Genomic DNA, 16,609 nt, shown 5'->3' on the forward strand with positions numbered 1-16,609 from the left:
CATTTCTGCCCTGCCCTCTGAGCTGGGATGCTCCAGAACCGGCCTCATGGAGGGGCATCCCCTGAGTGGATCCCATAGAGCTGGTCCCAGTCTCCAGTGAAAACGCTGCTTCCAGCAGCCACCCCATTCAAGGCAACAGGAGAAAACCAAGCCTGGTTAAGAAGCACGGCTGGAGCCCCTGCACCCCTGTAACCATTACTGAAGGCATATTTTGGGTGCCCTTCTTGGTGGCCAGGACCAGACCCAACCCTGCACCCCTCCGTGGGACACCTCCCTGTTAGCACAGAAAAGGCCAATTTAGACTCTGGATATCAAAAACACAAGACAAATTAATTCCGTGGTTGTCTCAGTGCAGGGACTAAACCCTTTGATGTACAGCCCCTTCTCCACATGATCTAAGAGGCCACCATGGGCTGCCTGCACAGCCTGCCCAACAAACACCCACAACTGTCCCTCTGGCAACCAGCCTCCACTTGAAACACACACACATCATCTATTGTATGTACAGGGCTTAAACAAACAGAAAAGCAATCACAGGGCTACGTTGTCAGGTCCGCTCCACGTTGGCATCACTGGCCAAGGACTCCTCTCATGTCAGATCGCATCAGAAGGAAACCAGCCTCCACAGCCCCAGCCGCTGAGGCGGATCCTCCAGCAGCCAACACCAACACTGGCAGAGGGGAGAGAGAGCCTGCTTTTCTTTTTATAGCATGAAGGGAAAGCTCAGAATGGGCGTATCTGAAGCAGGTCAGCTGGGGTGTCCCTATGGCAGGAACACACAGCCACAGACACAGCGCTGCAGGGAACACCCCGGCCGGAGACAGCAGTGCTCAAGTCCTTCTTAAGCAAGGTGAGAAAATAGGGTACATTGAATTCTGTGTGCTTTAAACACGCATGGAGTGCTTATGGACAAGCAAGCAGCTAAATTTAACTCTACTGTGCACATGTAACATTTGCTTGAGTCAATGAAAAACAGCCTCAGTGCTGTTGGGGCATATTCCATTAGGGGAGGAAACCACCCCTGCCCCCTTTCTGTAGTGGATCAGCCCCCACACCCCACTGGTTACTGAATTGGTACACAAAACCCCAAAATTCCCAGCGAAGTTCAGTGAAAGCACTCTGAGCACCCTCCCTGCCAAAGTGGTGTTCACGGCCATGGGGCGCTCGGGCCAGGATGTCAAGGTGAATTCCAGATTCGTAGAAGTCTCGAGTTGCTAGAACTATTATAAAACATTTATTTTATTGTAAAGGCTGGAATAAATCTCTTCAGAAGAGTCCCTTCACAACACAACATCCTTCCAGCGCAGAGCAGCCAGTACAATGCATTTACAGTAAGTCCCTCCAATTTTAGGGATGAGATGGACCATGTCCTCCCTCTGAGGATGCTTCCCTCAGCTTTAGCACACCAAGTGCTTCCCACCTACTTTGCAGAGCTTTTTTTTGATCTCTGTCTAAACAAGAAGGCCTTCACCCTCAGCCCTCTATAATGCAGGCTTTACTTTAATTTACTGCAAGTGGTTTGGGGTGCAGGGTCAGTGTGCTCGGCCACGTGAACTGAAGTTCCTCTGTGCTACCATGCCGCAGCCTCCCTCCAGCGTGGCAGCCACAGGGGAGAGGCCAGGCCAGCAGCTCTCCAACTCTGCCAGCGCTCTGCCGGTGGCTTTCATGCCATTTGAGGTTTTCTCCAAGGCCTGTCTCGGGGTTTATCTGCCATGAGAATTTGTATTCACTTTAAAGGAAAGATGGTGACAGTCTGGTATTTCTACGCACCATGAAAGCCTACAAAACCTGAAAGATATCAAACAAAATAAACCTAATAGAATGTATCTTTTTTTTTTTATGAGCACTTCATATTTTAATCTTGTGACGTTTGCAGACTACTTCTATGGTTCAGTGCTTGGTGAGACCCTGTGAGCGGCGGGTGCTGGCCAGCCTTGCCTGGTCCATCCCCTGGGCAGCCAGCCTGACCCGCAGTGACAGCAGCACCTCCCCACTATAGGGGTCTCTCTAACAGACCCCCCATAGGAACCACACATAAACCTGGCATCACCAGAGCAGCAGAGTCGAGCCTGATGCACGCACCCTGAGCAGGTCCCAAGCAAAGGGCTGAGCAGGATGCACCACACAACCTGACCTGCCTAAGAAAATATTTCTAAGCAAATAAAATCTCATTTTTTACATCAGATTTTTTTCCTATTTATTTTCTTTGCACGTGTAAAGCCCAGTAACATCTCCAGAGCGACCCTCCTGCCAACAGATAGCTCAGACCGTGACTGATGCCAGCGCACGGAGCCAAAACTGGTTCCCACAGGCAACTGCCTGTTTGGAGACTCCTGCCTTAGGCAGGGGCACCGGTTGCCAGGGGGGTTCTCCACTTTTAAAGGCACATTAGAAATCAACCCAAGGAGATTATATAAATCTAGACATATTATCCACTTGTATGGCAGTGGCAAAGAAACATAGACAAAGCCAGCAACAGCCCGAAGAATCCTGTTTTCCTCCATGAAAAGGTGGGCCTGTCGGGCAATGCTGAAAATACACATTTACAAAGCAAACTGAAATACTGGCTAAGGCTGCAGGCCAGTAAAGCACTGCTAATACACACATTAGAATAAAACCTTTATTTCTGTGTTAAGGCCTGGATTTGCATGCTGGCCTTTTATTCTGTGTGAGCTCAGGACCTCCCAAAACATTACCCACTGTGCAAGAGCTGACATTTCGCTTGTCAAACGGTAGAAGAAATATGAAGCCTGAAACAAAATGTTTGGCACAGGAAAATAAATCAGTATAAAATAAGAGAAGAGAAATAACTAAAAGAAAAATGCACAGCACAAAGAGTGGCAGCAGCCTGCATGACTCCAGGATGAAGCCACAGGAAAGATGTCAGGTGCTGGGTCCTCCTGACCATCGAGGTCCTGGCCTAAATTCAAAGTGATGAACCTGACTTAACCACATCCAAAACCCCAGGAGGACTTATGGCCACCCGAATTTCAGAGAGCAGCAGTGCCCGCTCATTTATGATGTGAAACAGGACTTTCGAGGCAAGGCACAGCATACGACAGAAGTACCCTCCCCTCCCTCAGTACCCACCGGCACTGCGCCCCATCCCCAGCGCCCTCCCTGACGCGGAGCTTACGTCCCAGACGTGACGTGGTCATGTCAGAGCTTTTCTGCTGCATTTCTCCAAAACAAACACAAGCCTTTCTCATGCATTGGCTTGTTCCTCTATTTGGTTTATTCTTAGTTTATTTAGTAGCTTCAGAAAAAAGGGGTGTGAGGAGGGAGGAAAGCAGAGTTACACGCTGCCACCCTTCTCCCCCGGGGCACTCCAGGCAGCCGCCAAAATCCTATCATTTCTGGCTTCCAGCCTGATCTGAAACACAGGACTGCTGGCCACAAAAGGATTAAAACTTGGCCTTTAGGTTAATTTGTTTGGGAGGGGGTTGGGGTTGCTCCTAATCTTTGCAGTGTTGCAGGAAGGTTTTGAAACAGATTTCATTTGAAAGACACTTTCTCTGGACTTTCTTCTGCAATTTGCATGCTTTCTGGCTGTTTTCACTCTAATATTTATTGGTTTGGAGAGGAGAAACCAATTCATAAACAAGCAAGCAGATTAAAGCAGATAAAAGGCAGCAGCGCTGCCATCGCAGCAAGCCCAGCACATTAACATGCAGGGATGCTGGCCAGGCCTGCGCTGCAGCCGCAGCAGCACTCGGCATCGCTCATTGCTCGCCCACCACCACGGACCAGCTTCCACCCGGGAAACAATGCGCAACCTTTAACCCTTGCGTTCCTACGAGTATGCTGGGAAAACATCCGCTGCGCAGAAACAATGGCACCATTTATTAAGGCACTAGAAAGCAACAGGCTCGGAGCTGCAGAAAAACCAGATCCTCTAAAACAGAGGCTGAAAACCCCCATGATTTTTCTTGCACAGGAGCTAAAAATGGCAATTCAATTCCAGAACCATTTGCTAGATTGAAAACATTCAGTGAAAAATCTTTTGAACTCTTCTCTCTCTCTGTACATACGTATGCTTTGGTATCTTTTCCCTTCATGATATATTTTGCAATATGACATATTTTGTCTTAAAATCCAGATTGAAGTTTGACTTAAATGCAGTGGCAGGGAAAACAAGGATGAGCCACTGTCCTGAGCAAAGCCCCATCTCTCAAGGGTCCAGCTCCACTGCTGGGAATGCCTGTTAGCTATTTTGCAAAACACACTCCACCGCACGTACGCAAACACGTTTCTCAGCATCACCATAGCAGACGGACAGGCATTTGTGCATTTAATAATCTGCTGTACCATCAAGCCCTAAACATGCCATTTTCCCATGCAGGTGCACCCAAGAGCATCCACCTCTCTTTAGAGGGAAATGAAGCCACAATAAGAGCCCACCCCAAGCTCCCACTTGCCGCACTAAAATAATCCTGACGTTGCTCAGCAAACACTGGTATCGGTGCTGCCTCCCCTCGTGCTGCTGCCAGGCCCCAGAGCCCCCCCAGGGATGGGGGTGGCTGTGGTGGATGCTCAGAGAGGGAAACACTCATCCCCAAACCCATCACCAGTTCTTGCATGGATTATTGAGCAGAACGGCATGAACCACGACGAGACCGCATCTGAGAATAATTACCTTGCAGGTCAGCTCTCACGCTTCCAATAAATCTGGAAAGCGCAGTGAAATATTCTATTTATTCTAGTCTCAGATTTACACCGCTTTCCTACCGCAACTCCAGAAGTGCAAAACCGCGGCTCGCTCACTTACACGGAGCAGTTTCATCCGGGCGGGCAGGCAGTGAGCAGGGTGCAGGCAGCGGAGCACACAGAGCGGGGTGCGGGCAGGGGGGTGCGGGCAGCGGAGCACAGGGAGCGGGGTGCGGGCAGGGGGGTGCGGGCAGCGGAGCACAGGGAGCGGGGTGCGGGCAGCCCCCTGACAAACCCGCCCTCCGCCGCTCCGCCGGGCGAGCGCATCCCCGGCGGCCGCCGCGCCTGCGAGCATCACATGGCGAGCACAAAAGCCCCGGGGGCAGCCGGCTTCTCCCCGCCGCCGCTGCTTTGATCCCGCTGCGTTGCGAGCCCCGGGATGCCTCGGTGGCAGGAGCCCACGGTTTAAACCCGAGCAGGCTGGACCCGGGCTGCCCGCACCCCCCGGGGCCAGCTCGGGTTTGGGGGAGGGCAGGGGGGGCAGGCCGCGCTCATCCCTTACCTGGTAGGAGCAGTTTTCCTGGTGTACCATCTCCGAGCATCATCCGCCGCTGCCGCCCAGCCGGCAGCGCTCTGCAGCCGCCGCGCCGCCCCGCGGGGTCTCCGGTCCCGGCGGGGGAGGGGGATGGGGAGGGGGATGGGGAGGAGGATGGGAGCCCAGGCCAGCCGCCCGCCGGTAAGATGGATGCTGCCGCGCTGCTCCGCCTGCGCAGCGGCGGCCCCGGCGGGGCTGGGTGGGGGGGGACGGCACCGCCCCCGCCGCCAGCTGCACTGGCGGCACAAAGAGCGGGGGGGGGGGGGGGGGGGAACAAATAACTTCCCCCCCAGGTCGGTGCTCTCCCCGCGCAGACACTATGGCGGGGAAGCCCCGTCCCCCCAGGGCAGCCCCGGGGCGATGCAGCGGCAGCGGCAGCCGCAGTTGCAGCCCTCCCCCCCGGCCCTGGGAACGGGCCCGCTCCGCAGCTGACCCGGCTCCGGCCCGGCGATGGATCGCGGCTCCAAGGCAGGCAGCTGCCGGTGTCACCTCCTCAAAACACCGAGAGACACCGAGCCGTTAAATAAGAGCTGAAAGATACCTTTCTTTTACCCTCTGCTGCAGAAATACAGCACAATCGCTTCTGGAAAGCGCTCTGCCCTACATTTCCAGCTAATTATACCTCCACCCCGCAGCGAGGGTGAACGCGGAGCCCTCTCCCATAGCACCCGCTTGGGCGCTCCGACCACAGATGTGACCTGGTTTTGGGCACAGGGAAGTGTTGTGCTGGGGCTGGAGGGAGGCAACGCTTGCTCTCGCCCCAATGCCCTTCTCCCCCCTCAACAGTCTCTTCTCTAATTTCTCTGAAGAAAAGGCCTGTGAAGATGAAGCAAATATGCAGTGTTGGCTCTGCAGAGTCTTTCTGCAGGACGATGGCTGGGTGGGCTTAGATGGCGCTTGCAGCCTAGGGGAAGTGAAGCCACCCCGTCCTGGGGCTGGGAAGCCCCTCTGCAGCACCCTCCATCATTACACACCCTGCAGGAATTCACCATTTGCAGAACACCCCATTGCTACCCCAAAATTGCAAAAACTTCCCTGTTTGCAAGCTCAAGCTGGTGGCCTGACACGTGGAGGGAACCGAACCCTAATTGTGCTTTCTATTTTGAAAGTCCCTAATAGGAGAGACTGGAAAGAATGAGTTTCTAATTCTCTGCATTTGCAACCTGTTGAGTGCTGGGTTCTCAGCTCAAGTCAGCTCAGTTCAACTTCACCACTCATTCTCCAGGGGATACATGTACCCCAATACCCTCATTTGGAAGAGCCTGGGGTCAGGCTGGCCCTGGCGCACAGGGTGTGAGGATGCAGCAAGTGTCAAGTTCAAGCCCTGATTTTGGCTGGACACGACCCATCTGGGCACCAAAACACCTAGAGAGCGACGGCGGTGCTGCAGGCTGGGCTCACACCATGCACTGGGAACTCTTACCCAGGCAGGCAATAGCACTTTTGCTTGCAACTAACCGAAACTCCATGCCTCGCCTTCCTTCGTTCATCAAATAGGGCTTTATTGTGCTCCCAGTCGCAGCCAGCTGTGGCTAAGTTCAGAAACCCACATGACTCTGAAACCCAGAAACACTTGCTCACAGGGCATCTCAGGTTTGATTCCCTGCACCAGATGTGCCTCTAGAAAAAAAGGCCTTTGTAGGATTACCGCTCTGCCCCAGCTTTCCCAGCTTCTCACCCGTGCAAACAGGCTGGAGCAGCTGTGGGCGGATGGAGAGTCCCTTGAGTCCCCGTGCAGCTGGGTTGCATGGCTGGGCAGAAACCTCCAGACCCACCTCAGCTCCAACCCTCCTCCCCGATGCCCTCTCCCCTACAGGAGTAGAGCTTTGAAAAAAAAAAAAAAAAAAAAAAAAAGAGCTTTAATTTAAAATTAAAAAACCCCCTATATTTTGCATAAGTTTTTAAGAGAGGATGAAATCGTGCCTGGTTTTTGCTGCATCTGCAAAGAATCAAATTCAGCTTGGCAGCTATTTCCAAACATCAAAATAAAAAATCCCCACTTTTCAATATACTGCCCGAATCTTGGGCTTGCTTTAGAGAAGTATCTGTGGCAAGCTAAAAGCAGCTCCACACATTACGTAATCTCTAATGCCGTTTATTATGTGCATCACAAGGAGAACTCCTGAAATTACCCCCCACTTCCCACGTGCAGGTCTATCTATAACAGCAGTGACTCAGAGCCGCTCTGTGTGCAGCAGATCTCCAGCAGGGAGCACCAACCTCCCCGCACCCAGGTGTGGTGCGGCACTGGGCAAATCCCCCTCAATCTATTTAGCAGCTTATTCCTCTTGCAAAATGACCCGAGAGCGCACTATCTTTGGCTTAGCATGTCACCTGCAGCAGAAAAGCCACCCGTTTGCATCAAGGCTCTTCCCTCCAGGGCAGGGAGCCCCACATGCACCTGTGATGCAGGTGGAAAAGGCCCTCAACCTCTCAGATTTGCTCCTCTGTTCTGTATCCATTTGCGTTTACCCGTTCAGAAATGAGGCGGGCAGGCAGGTAATAATTAAAGCAATGAGTGATTAAATTGAGTGAAAGGCTTCTGGCAGTCATCCAGGTGGGTCAATGGGAAATGATGCTCCTGGATGAAGGCGGTGAACGAGCGCTGCTGCTCTCTTTACAGGCACAACCCAGCGGGAAGCCCCAGGAAACCTCCGGCGTCCCCTAACAGCCCCTCACAGCTGGGAAGAGAAACACAGGGAGTACCTGCACTGCCTCCTTTTGCCTTTCTTATTGAGGCATCCGCTAATTTAGGGTGTCCTATACCACTTAATGAGACGATTTTGACAATTTTTGCTGAAGCTTTACTCAAAACCAGCTCTGAACTAGAAACGTGTGGTTCAGAAAGCTCTGGAGAACATCTCTGGGGGCCTGACACCAAGCTGGGGACACTAGCATGAAACATTTCCCTTCAAATCCCCACCCCAGGTCTCCTCCAGAGGGTCTGTGGAGATGCTTCTTAAGGGCAGGAGACCTGCTGCGGTCCCTCTTGGCTGAGCAGTCCCCGAGCCTGGACCTGCACTGCAGTTATGGTGGGCCACCAGGAACGAACCAGTCCTGCCGCGCTGGATGCTTGCAGGGCTATAGGGGTGAGGGCACGAGAAATTCAATCCCATGGCACAGGCAGCAGCATTCCTCTACTTACTCCCCATGGACACATCACTGGGGCAGCTACCCCGCAGAGAAAGATAGAGCTTTACCAGACACACTGAAATTCTTCTTGTGAAACAACAGGATTTAATTAATTATCCACCTACAGAAGGAGAAAATACCTGGTATCTCCAATTCTGGGGGAAAATATGTAATTTCTGATTCTGTGCACATCTTTTAGTTGTGGGTTGTTTTTTTTTTTTTCTTTTTTAAACTTACAGAAAGCCCCCTGGCTGGGTCCCACAGTGCATCCCAAACCCTGGCCCTCTCCGCCACCCATATTCACAGCACGAGGTGGCAAATGCAGGCAGCACCGTTCCTCCAGGCAGGCTGGCCCTGCCTGCCCCCATCGCAACCATTTGTGCTTTCCCGGGCTGCTGAGCCTCTGCCCCAGGACCAAGGAAATCATTAACAAGGGAGAGGGGGTTATATATGGAGGTTATCAACCCTCCCCATCATCACTCGTACTCAGGGAAAACACTCCTTGAAAAAAAATAAAGCTCTGCAGTAACGCCAAACCCTCCCATTCATGCTGCCTCGGAGCAGAGGGCAGCCAAGTGGGGCACGTTCTTACCGCCGTGGGAGGGAAGGGAAGGAGCCCGGACGTATTACTCACACGAAAGCCACAGACAGCCCTTTTCCTTATGAGTTTGTAATTTCTCACTGTCCCACACATTTGTTTTTACATAGACGTGTCTCATGCTGTGTTCCTAAACCCCACCAGCTGCAAGGACTCGCACAGCCCTTCAGCCCAAAAACTATGTAAGGGGAAAGCAAAGGGTAGTGGGAGCAGCGTTCGTTCCTTCAACAAGGCAGGCTAGTGATGGGTTTCCTTAATGCCAAAGAAAACGCCAGAAACATTATCCTGCCCACAGTCCTTCCTCAGGGGACCTTATCAGGTTGAGCTGGGAAGTTTATTTTTCAGGTTGGTATTGGCCAACCCATTTGGTTGATACAAAAAGCTAGTCTAAATTAATATGCTTTTTCCTTCAAACCTCAAAATAAATATGTAGCTGGATCACGTACCAGGTAAAAATAAGGAAGAAGATGAACACCACATGACTTGCGCACAGCGGAGGGAGAGGCAGGGAGCCCACCCTGAGCAAGCCCCACCGGCCTCTCTGGGATGCTCCTGCTGACCCCAAGTCTGTGGGCTTGCCCAGGCACAGCAAGCTTGCAGGGAAGTGGGAATTATATATGGCATCATGGGATTTCAGCTTTATTTGCTGATGATTTACTAGGAGTGATGGATTTAGCTCCTCTTTAAGCCAAGCTAAAGCTTTTCCAGGTTTAAATCTAGCAGGAAAAAAAAGAAAAATATTATTTTTTAATAAGTTAATACTAGACATCTGCTTGGAAAGGGGAATGTTTGTTTGGATTACATACACATATAATGCTTCAGACTATTAATTTTTTATTTAAGGAGGATGATGTTGAGGTGTTTTCCATCATTTTCGATGTGCAACTCTTCTCTACAAGGGGATAAACCTCTGATGGTTTAAGAAACCAAATAGTGCCCTTCCCTCTTCCATGACCCTTTTACTTCCATGGAGGTTTCTGGAGTCCTTTACTAGCAGCGGCGTTACAAAACCCTCCTGAAGCACGGGGGTACCAACTGATCAATTTTTAGGATAAAAACTTGTCTGCTGAAATGTTAGAATAAAACTCTTCTGGTTCCTCCAAGGACCAAATATGACATTATCAGGGAAATGCAGGGGAAAACCCACATGATAATTCCTTGGCCACATACGAGTTCCAAAATAATAGAAATTCACTAAGGAGCACTGTGAAAGGTACCCGTTGCATTTTTATTTTGATGCTGAAGTGCGCATCTTGCACTTTTAACAGTCTCATGCTCCATTTTTAGTGGTAAGAGACTGATCCAAAAATGTCAATTTTCTACACGCCCCACAGACGGCATCCTTGCCATTACATAATCAAACCACGATTTTCTCTTCCCTCAAAACATGGAACAGAAGGTTACAGTAATTTCACATTCTGATACCTCTGATGCACAGGATGTCAAACACTTTACAGGGAATTGGAGTGAATAATTTAAGTCACCCAAGTATTTATAACTTTCTGGTGATATAGAAGTGACAACACATAAGGTAAACAACGAGACTTTTCCATGAAGCTCATCTAGAAAGACTCACTGATACAGTTGCATGGGCTTAATTTTCAATTGTACAATTTTTAGGCTGGATCACATATGCTTAATAGAGAATTACCAAGCGGTCTGATGATGAGCTATGATAGCCCACCAAGTATTTACTGCTAATGAATGGAGAACCATTTCAACTACCAGCTCCTAAGGAGGGTAGGGAGATGGCAACAGAAGAGCTACAGCCACCTCCTTGCAATTTTATTTATATTCTTAAGAATAAGCTGTCCTTTTGAAATGCAATATTAATGGTATGCAAAATGCTATGGAGAACACGTGCTTTTCAGCAGGACAATGTTAACCTGTAAGTTTTTGCATTAGCATCAGTAAACCAAAATGTTACAATCCACCTCGCTCTCCAGCACTATGTCTGTCCCATTTGGGAGCGGATTTACAGCAAATTCCATCAGCTGCAAACAATTTTCAGCATTTTTGGCCTGTACAGACAGACAGTGCCATGCAGGAGACCCGATGTTCAATGCAAGCAGGGGGGTTGGGGTTAGCTGGAATAAATAATAATTCTCTCAGTCACAGCCTATTATTTTTACATCACCTCAACCAAACCAAAATCAAACCCTGCACACCAGCTCTCCCCACGGCCGACGTGCAAACCAGCCCCAGGGATAGCTGACCCCCAGCAGCATCCCCAGCTGGCCAAAGGACCAAGACATGACCCACCAGCGCTGCCCAGACCAGCTGCGCCCGACCTCATCCTCCTGCCTTCACCAAGAGCAGCCAGGCACCGGCAGCCAGGGCATCGTGCCTGGCACGGCACGCCACCAGCTGAAATACAAGGGGGACCCGCCAACAGCCCCCGCCCCCCAACTTCAGCTCAAAAGCCCATTTTCTGCTCCAAGCCACGGCTGGGTGAGGGGATGCTGGCACCAGCGGGAGGCACCCAGCGGCTCCCCAAAACATTTGAGATCTTGCATAAAAGATTTCCAAATCTGCAGCTGTATAAATATTGATAGATAATAACTCAAAATCATTAAAGCTATTTCTTCTGATGAGTGAGCTCTGAATAACATCTTCATCAGATCTCTTTGATACAAATCTGGTAGATGTTTTTAACGGAGCTAATAATGCAGTTATGCATTTTCAAATTCCCCTCACTGTGCAGCACATTCAGGCTTGCTGTGTACAGCTTGCAGGCAGGCTTTCCTATTCCCTCCTCCCCCATTTATTTCTTTCATTTTCATTTTTCAACTAGAAATTCGTTATATTTGAAAAAAAACCAAAATTGCATTGGGCCCCTGTTACACACCCTTGAATTCTAACAACAGGCAGGGAGAGGAGTTGATGCATTTTCTGAAGAAGATCAGAGGAGAGCTAAAATAATGATATGAGAAGAGGGGGAAGGGGAAGAGAGAGAGATGTTCCCTGAGAGGATGAAGGACAGGGTGGCCTTTAGCTTCCTCAGACTGGGGAGAGCAGGAATTATGTGGAAATGTTGATGAGTTGGAAGCATGTACAGAAATCCCATGTCCCACGCTCAACACTTAGCAACCATTAAGCTACTGGTCTGGGGCCAAAAGCAATTTCTGGATGAAATATTAAGCCCTTTTAATTGTGGCGAACTCCCTGAAACTCCAGTCCGGCCACGCAGGCAGGCAGACAGCAGTATGACCAGCATTTCAATACGGGCGATTAATTTGCCTTTAGCACGGTGCGTACCAACAGGCTGCATCGATGGTCATCTGATCGCAAAAATTAGGTGCCAAGTTATCGACTCTAGTTAAGCCACTGACCCCATGGGAGTCAGAAGGCAGCATCTGTGGGTGGGGACAGGATTATCCTGCTACTGGTCACCTTGAGCCCCTCCATCCCTTTCCATTCCCCTCGTGCTTTCCAGCAGCGAATGGCTGAGAGGGTTTATTTATGAGCTGGCTTTATTTTGCAACTCATTTTAATTGCAAAATGGATGGTAAAACCACAGAACAGGGACTCACAGGCTAAAGAAGTAAACAAGCCATAGTACAAACTCAAAATGAAATATATTTTCTCTTTCAATCAGAGCCAAATACCATAAATACGAATGTACTAATACAAACAGGTAACAGCAGTGTCCTTTAAATGCTTGCTCAACAAAAGCATGAGTTTACAGAGACAAACCTCCCTCTAAGTCATGGTCAGGATAAAAATAGGCAGAAGCGGATTTTTCACACAGCTCTGAAGTCTGATGTCCGTAACTCCAAGCTTACTGACACAGCCTGGCAGAAATACACTCCTGGTTTTGGGGTCTACTTATACCATGCACGCAACTCTCCAGAAGTCAATAAGCCTTCAGAGAGGTTCGAACCCCTACCTTGTCAAGATCAGGGGTTTTTGGAAGGATGAGATTACTGTGTGGGAACAAACCCAGGTCTATGCGAGTAAAGCCTGGCTCTTGCTTTAGGTTTGTTGTAAATTTTCAGCCTTTAAGAAAATGGATGCAAAGATGATTTTCTGAGTTTGACTCCCAACCCCACTGTTACTTGAGAAAGGAAAAAAATAATCCTCTTGTGCTGCAGCAGTCTGTAGGTCAGAAAGCTGATTACACTTAATGGACATGGCAGAGTTTGCAATGGATATCAGTTACAAGCTCCAAAAACAACACCATCGGCGATAAGACACACCATCCCTGCCTGTTCCTGACACCACAGCCCTCCACAAGAGACTGCCAGGCTGCAAAACCAGTATTTAAAATAAGACATGAAGTTATACCCCTCGGTAGGGCAGGCACACTGAGCATGAGGCTGGAAAAAGCTAAAAATAACAGGATAAGCAAGGGTGGATCCCAGCTGAGCCTTATTAGTCATGGAGCGAGGGAGCCACGCAGGGCTGCTGCCTGGTGGCAGAGCAGCACCATATATGAGCAAGAGAAAGACTCTTGTCTCTTAAATCAGGTTTTTCCCCTCTCCTGTTCTGCCTCAGGCACTCTCTTCCTCCGAGCAGAGTTGCTCTGGCAGCCCCCAGCTTCTACTAATAATACGGAATATTGTTTTCTACAACTCTTTAAACAGAATAAAGATCATGGGTGATTCATTTTAGGGTGTCTGCTGGAATTGGACCAATATTGACAGACAGGCATGTGAGGGGTTTATTATAGTTTGTTTTTTTTTACTTACACCACCTTTGTGTCAAAATTAGGCCTTTGAGTTGAGTGATGATGAAATCACTGATGGTGGAAGCATGCAGCAAAGGCAGTGCTTGCTCCTGGGAAGATTAATTTGGATGAGCAGAAAGGGTAAGGTGCAACATGCAGTGTTTAATCTTGGGATGAAGGCACAGGACAACAGAAGGATCAATAACCAAACTCAGCTCAGACTGGTGGGAACCCCCTCCAAGGCTGCTCTAGCAGCATTTGGCTGTACCAGCCTCACCGACCCCATTCCCCCCATCTTCTCCCTTGGTGTTAATTGTAATTACAGCATCACACTGGTTCTGCCACGCTTCACCCAGTCAGCACCAAAACAAGCAGGGCCATCACCTTGCCAAGGGGATACAAGCGACATCGTCCAGTCCCTCAGCCCAGCAGATGATGTGTAGCAGCTCTGTACCCATGCTCTGCTGCAGGCCGGTGGGTGCTGAGGGTACATCTCAGGGCCACCTCACCCAAAGTCATACCTTTGCATGGCTTGTCCACCTGGACACCCCAGCCCAGCAAAGCGACCGCCTGCAGCTTTCCTGCACCTCAAATGTGAAAATTCCTGGGAGTGCTCAAAATACCTGGGAGGGGGGAGCAGGGAGCAGCACATCATCTCTGCACAGTGGGGCTGCATTTGTACACACTGGCTCCTTGTTCCTGAGGCCAAAACGCAGAGAATTACCATTTGTTCTCATGATAGGGGCTGCCTTCTGAGCTTCTCCAAGCATCACATTCATCCAAAACGGCATTCATCTCTCCAAGCCCCTTTTCCAGCAGAACTAATGCACACACAATGCGTTCAGGCTCCGTGCACTATTCCAATATCATTTTCAGTTTTGAACGGAATAAAGATAATTAAGCAGTGAAAAAAAGGTTTTAGTACTTCAACACTTGTGAAGACAAACAAGAAGTCAAATATGATGAGGAAAAGAGAACAGCACTGCAGATAAAACCCCTGCCTTGGCCCAATTTCAGCCCCTGCAGCTGGCCGGGGGAATTGGGGTACCCACGCCAACCCATGCCCTACCACACCTCTGCATTTAATGGTATATTGAACTTCTGCATTTAATGGTAGGGACATTAAATCCACCATCACACGCCTGCACTGCCAGGGTAGGCTGAGGCGGCTCTAGGACTAAGCCCTACCTTTTGCAAACAAACCCAGTGAGGTTTTTGCAAAGCTTCAGGAACTCCCCAGCAATGAGGTATCAGCACAACCTCTCAATATGCCATTAAGCAGAAGCTGTTTCTGGGCCTCAGACTCCCTCTACAGAGAAATTATGGTTTATATTTTTGGACTTTACAAAACTATCAGTCTGAAAGAAGCTGGGGAAAAAAAATACAGAAAGAAAATGCTCAGGGAAGGCGTTTTCTTTCTGCTGCACATCTTCTCTCTCCATCACCTCCTCTGGGAGCTGCAAATCCAGACCAGAAGGCTAATAAATGGCATTTTAACATGAAACCAGAGCAACAGCCAGGTAGGAGTCCTAGTTTGTAAACCAAGGAATCATAGTCATCCCTTCGCCAGCATCTCCATGCCAAGGAGCATCTCTGGAGAAAGCAGCTTGCATGGCCTCCCTGCTCACCTGCACCTTCCCCTGGGCTGGCTGTGGTTCTCCTCTCAATCAGCTCTCTACTACACAAAGGTAAAATGCCTTTTGGCCCAAAGAGCTACTGCTGTAGGTCAGAAAAACTGCGTGGTCTGTCCTCACTCTTCATGGTGGCCGGCTGCTCCAGAGAAGTTGGCTTTGGCACCTGGCAGGTCACCCTTTGCGCAGAGCCACTGATGCACCAACCCGGAGAATGCAAAGCAGAGCGGTTTACAATAAATGCAGTTATTTGGCATTTTGTTTGCCCTTGCTTGGGGTGGTGCTTCTGCATGTCTGGGGTGGCACAGGCTGTGCTGGAGCTTGCATCGGCACCCCATTTAGGAAGCAGAGCCCAGGTTTGGCCCAAAGGCCCCGGCACAGCTTGATTTTCAGGGGACAAAGGAGAAAGGGAACAGGAGATACCAAACACCTGAGCATGGGAGGAAAAAGAGATGGCAATGAGAATGCTAGCTGCTACAGCAAATCAATTACAGCTTAAAGTTATAAAATAAATTACCCCGGGTCTCAGGGTACTGCTTTGGGGGCAGAGGAGCCCTTTCCTTTGCCGCAGCTGGGTATTCTCCAAGGAATACTCATCACCGCCCTGGAAACAGCAGCAACATGTCCAGGGTACTGGGATATTTCTGGTGGCCTTCACTGTGGAAAGTTTACTTTACCAGAAGCTGTTATTTCTCCACCAGACATGTGCTATGTTATTTGTTTACTAGCTTTCCTCCAAATACATTACTTTAACAAGCAAAAATACTTTTCATAAAGCTACAGTTACTACTTCAAGCTAGCTGGTGCTTTATCTCTGGGATGAAATGCCGTCCCTTGGGGCTCAAGGCAGGGACATCTGCAGGGTTGGATCCAGACCTCAAACTACTCCAGCCTTGATTCCAGTTCTGTTTGGTCCAGTGCAAAACACAAAAATAAGACTAATGAACACGTATACCTTAAGCAGTGTGTTATATTCTACAGGCAATGCTGGCGGCAGGCTCTGGACTCGTTCACGCGTGGCTTCGTAAAGGCTCAGCCCTGCCCAGCCGCTGAAGCCCTCGGAAGAGTTTTTGGATACTGTAGCAGCTCTCCAGCATCTATTATTAGTATCAGCAATTTCAATGATATTAACCTTCAGCTAATTCTATATCCAAATAATTTCATCAGTACGAAAGCGTACAGATAACAAGGTAGGAGGGACTGTGAACAAACTGCCGGAGAGGATGGGAGTTCAGAGTCATCCTGAAACGGCAGCGCAGCTCCCTAGAGACAACACAGCTTTCTGCTTCGTATCAGACCAAGCCGTGCAGAGGGCTGGGATGTGGAATGGCAAGTAA

The 16,609-nt window shown here is 49.6% G+C and overlaps 1 protein-coding gene across 3 annotated transcripts in view; it reads right to left on the bottom strand.

Annotated features, from left to right (window-relative positions):
* SCHIP1 (schwannomin interacting protein 1) overlaps positions 1 to 16,609 on the bottom strand; it is a 42,531-nt gene that overhangs the window by 14,533 nt on the left and 11,389 nt on the right. Inside the window, exon 1 of one of the 3 annotated variants that reach the window (XM_075098587.1) lies at positions 5,210 to 5,416. The exons of the other annotated variants lie outside the window; for them this stretch is intronic. Within the exon in view, the coding sequence (XP_074954688.1) occupies positions 5,210 to 5,239 (30 nt within the window). The 5' untranslated portion in view covers positions 5,240 to 5,416. Of the gene's footprint in view, positions 1 to 5,209; positions 5,417 to 16,609 lie in introns of those variants that run through there. 3 annotated transcript variants of the gene reach the window in all.

Source organism: Phalacrocorax aristotelis, chromosome 7 (genome assembly GCF_949628215.1).
Source record: "Phalacrocorax aristotelis chromosome 7, bGulAri2.1, whole genome shotgun sequence".
NCBI lineage: Eukaryota > Metazoa > Chordata > Aves > Suliformes > Phalacrocoracidae > Phalacrocorax > Phalacrocorax aristotelis.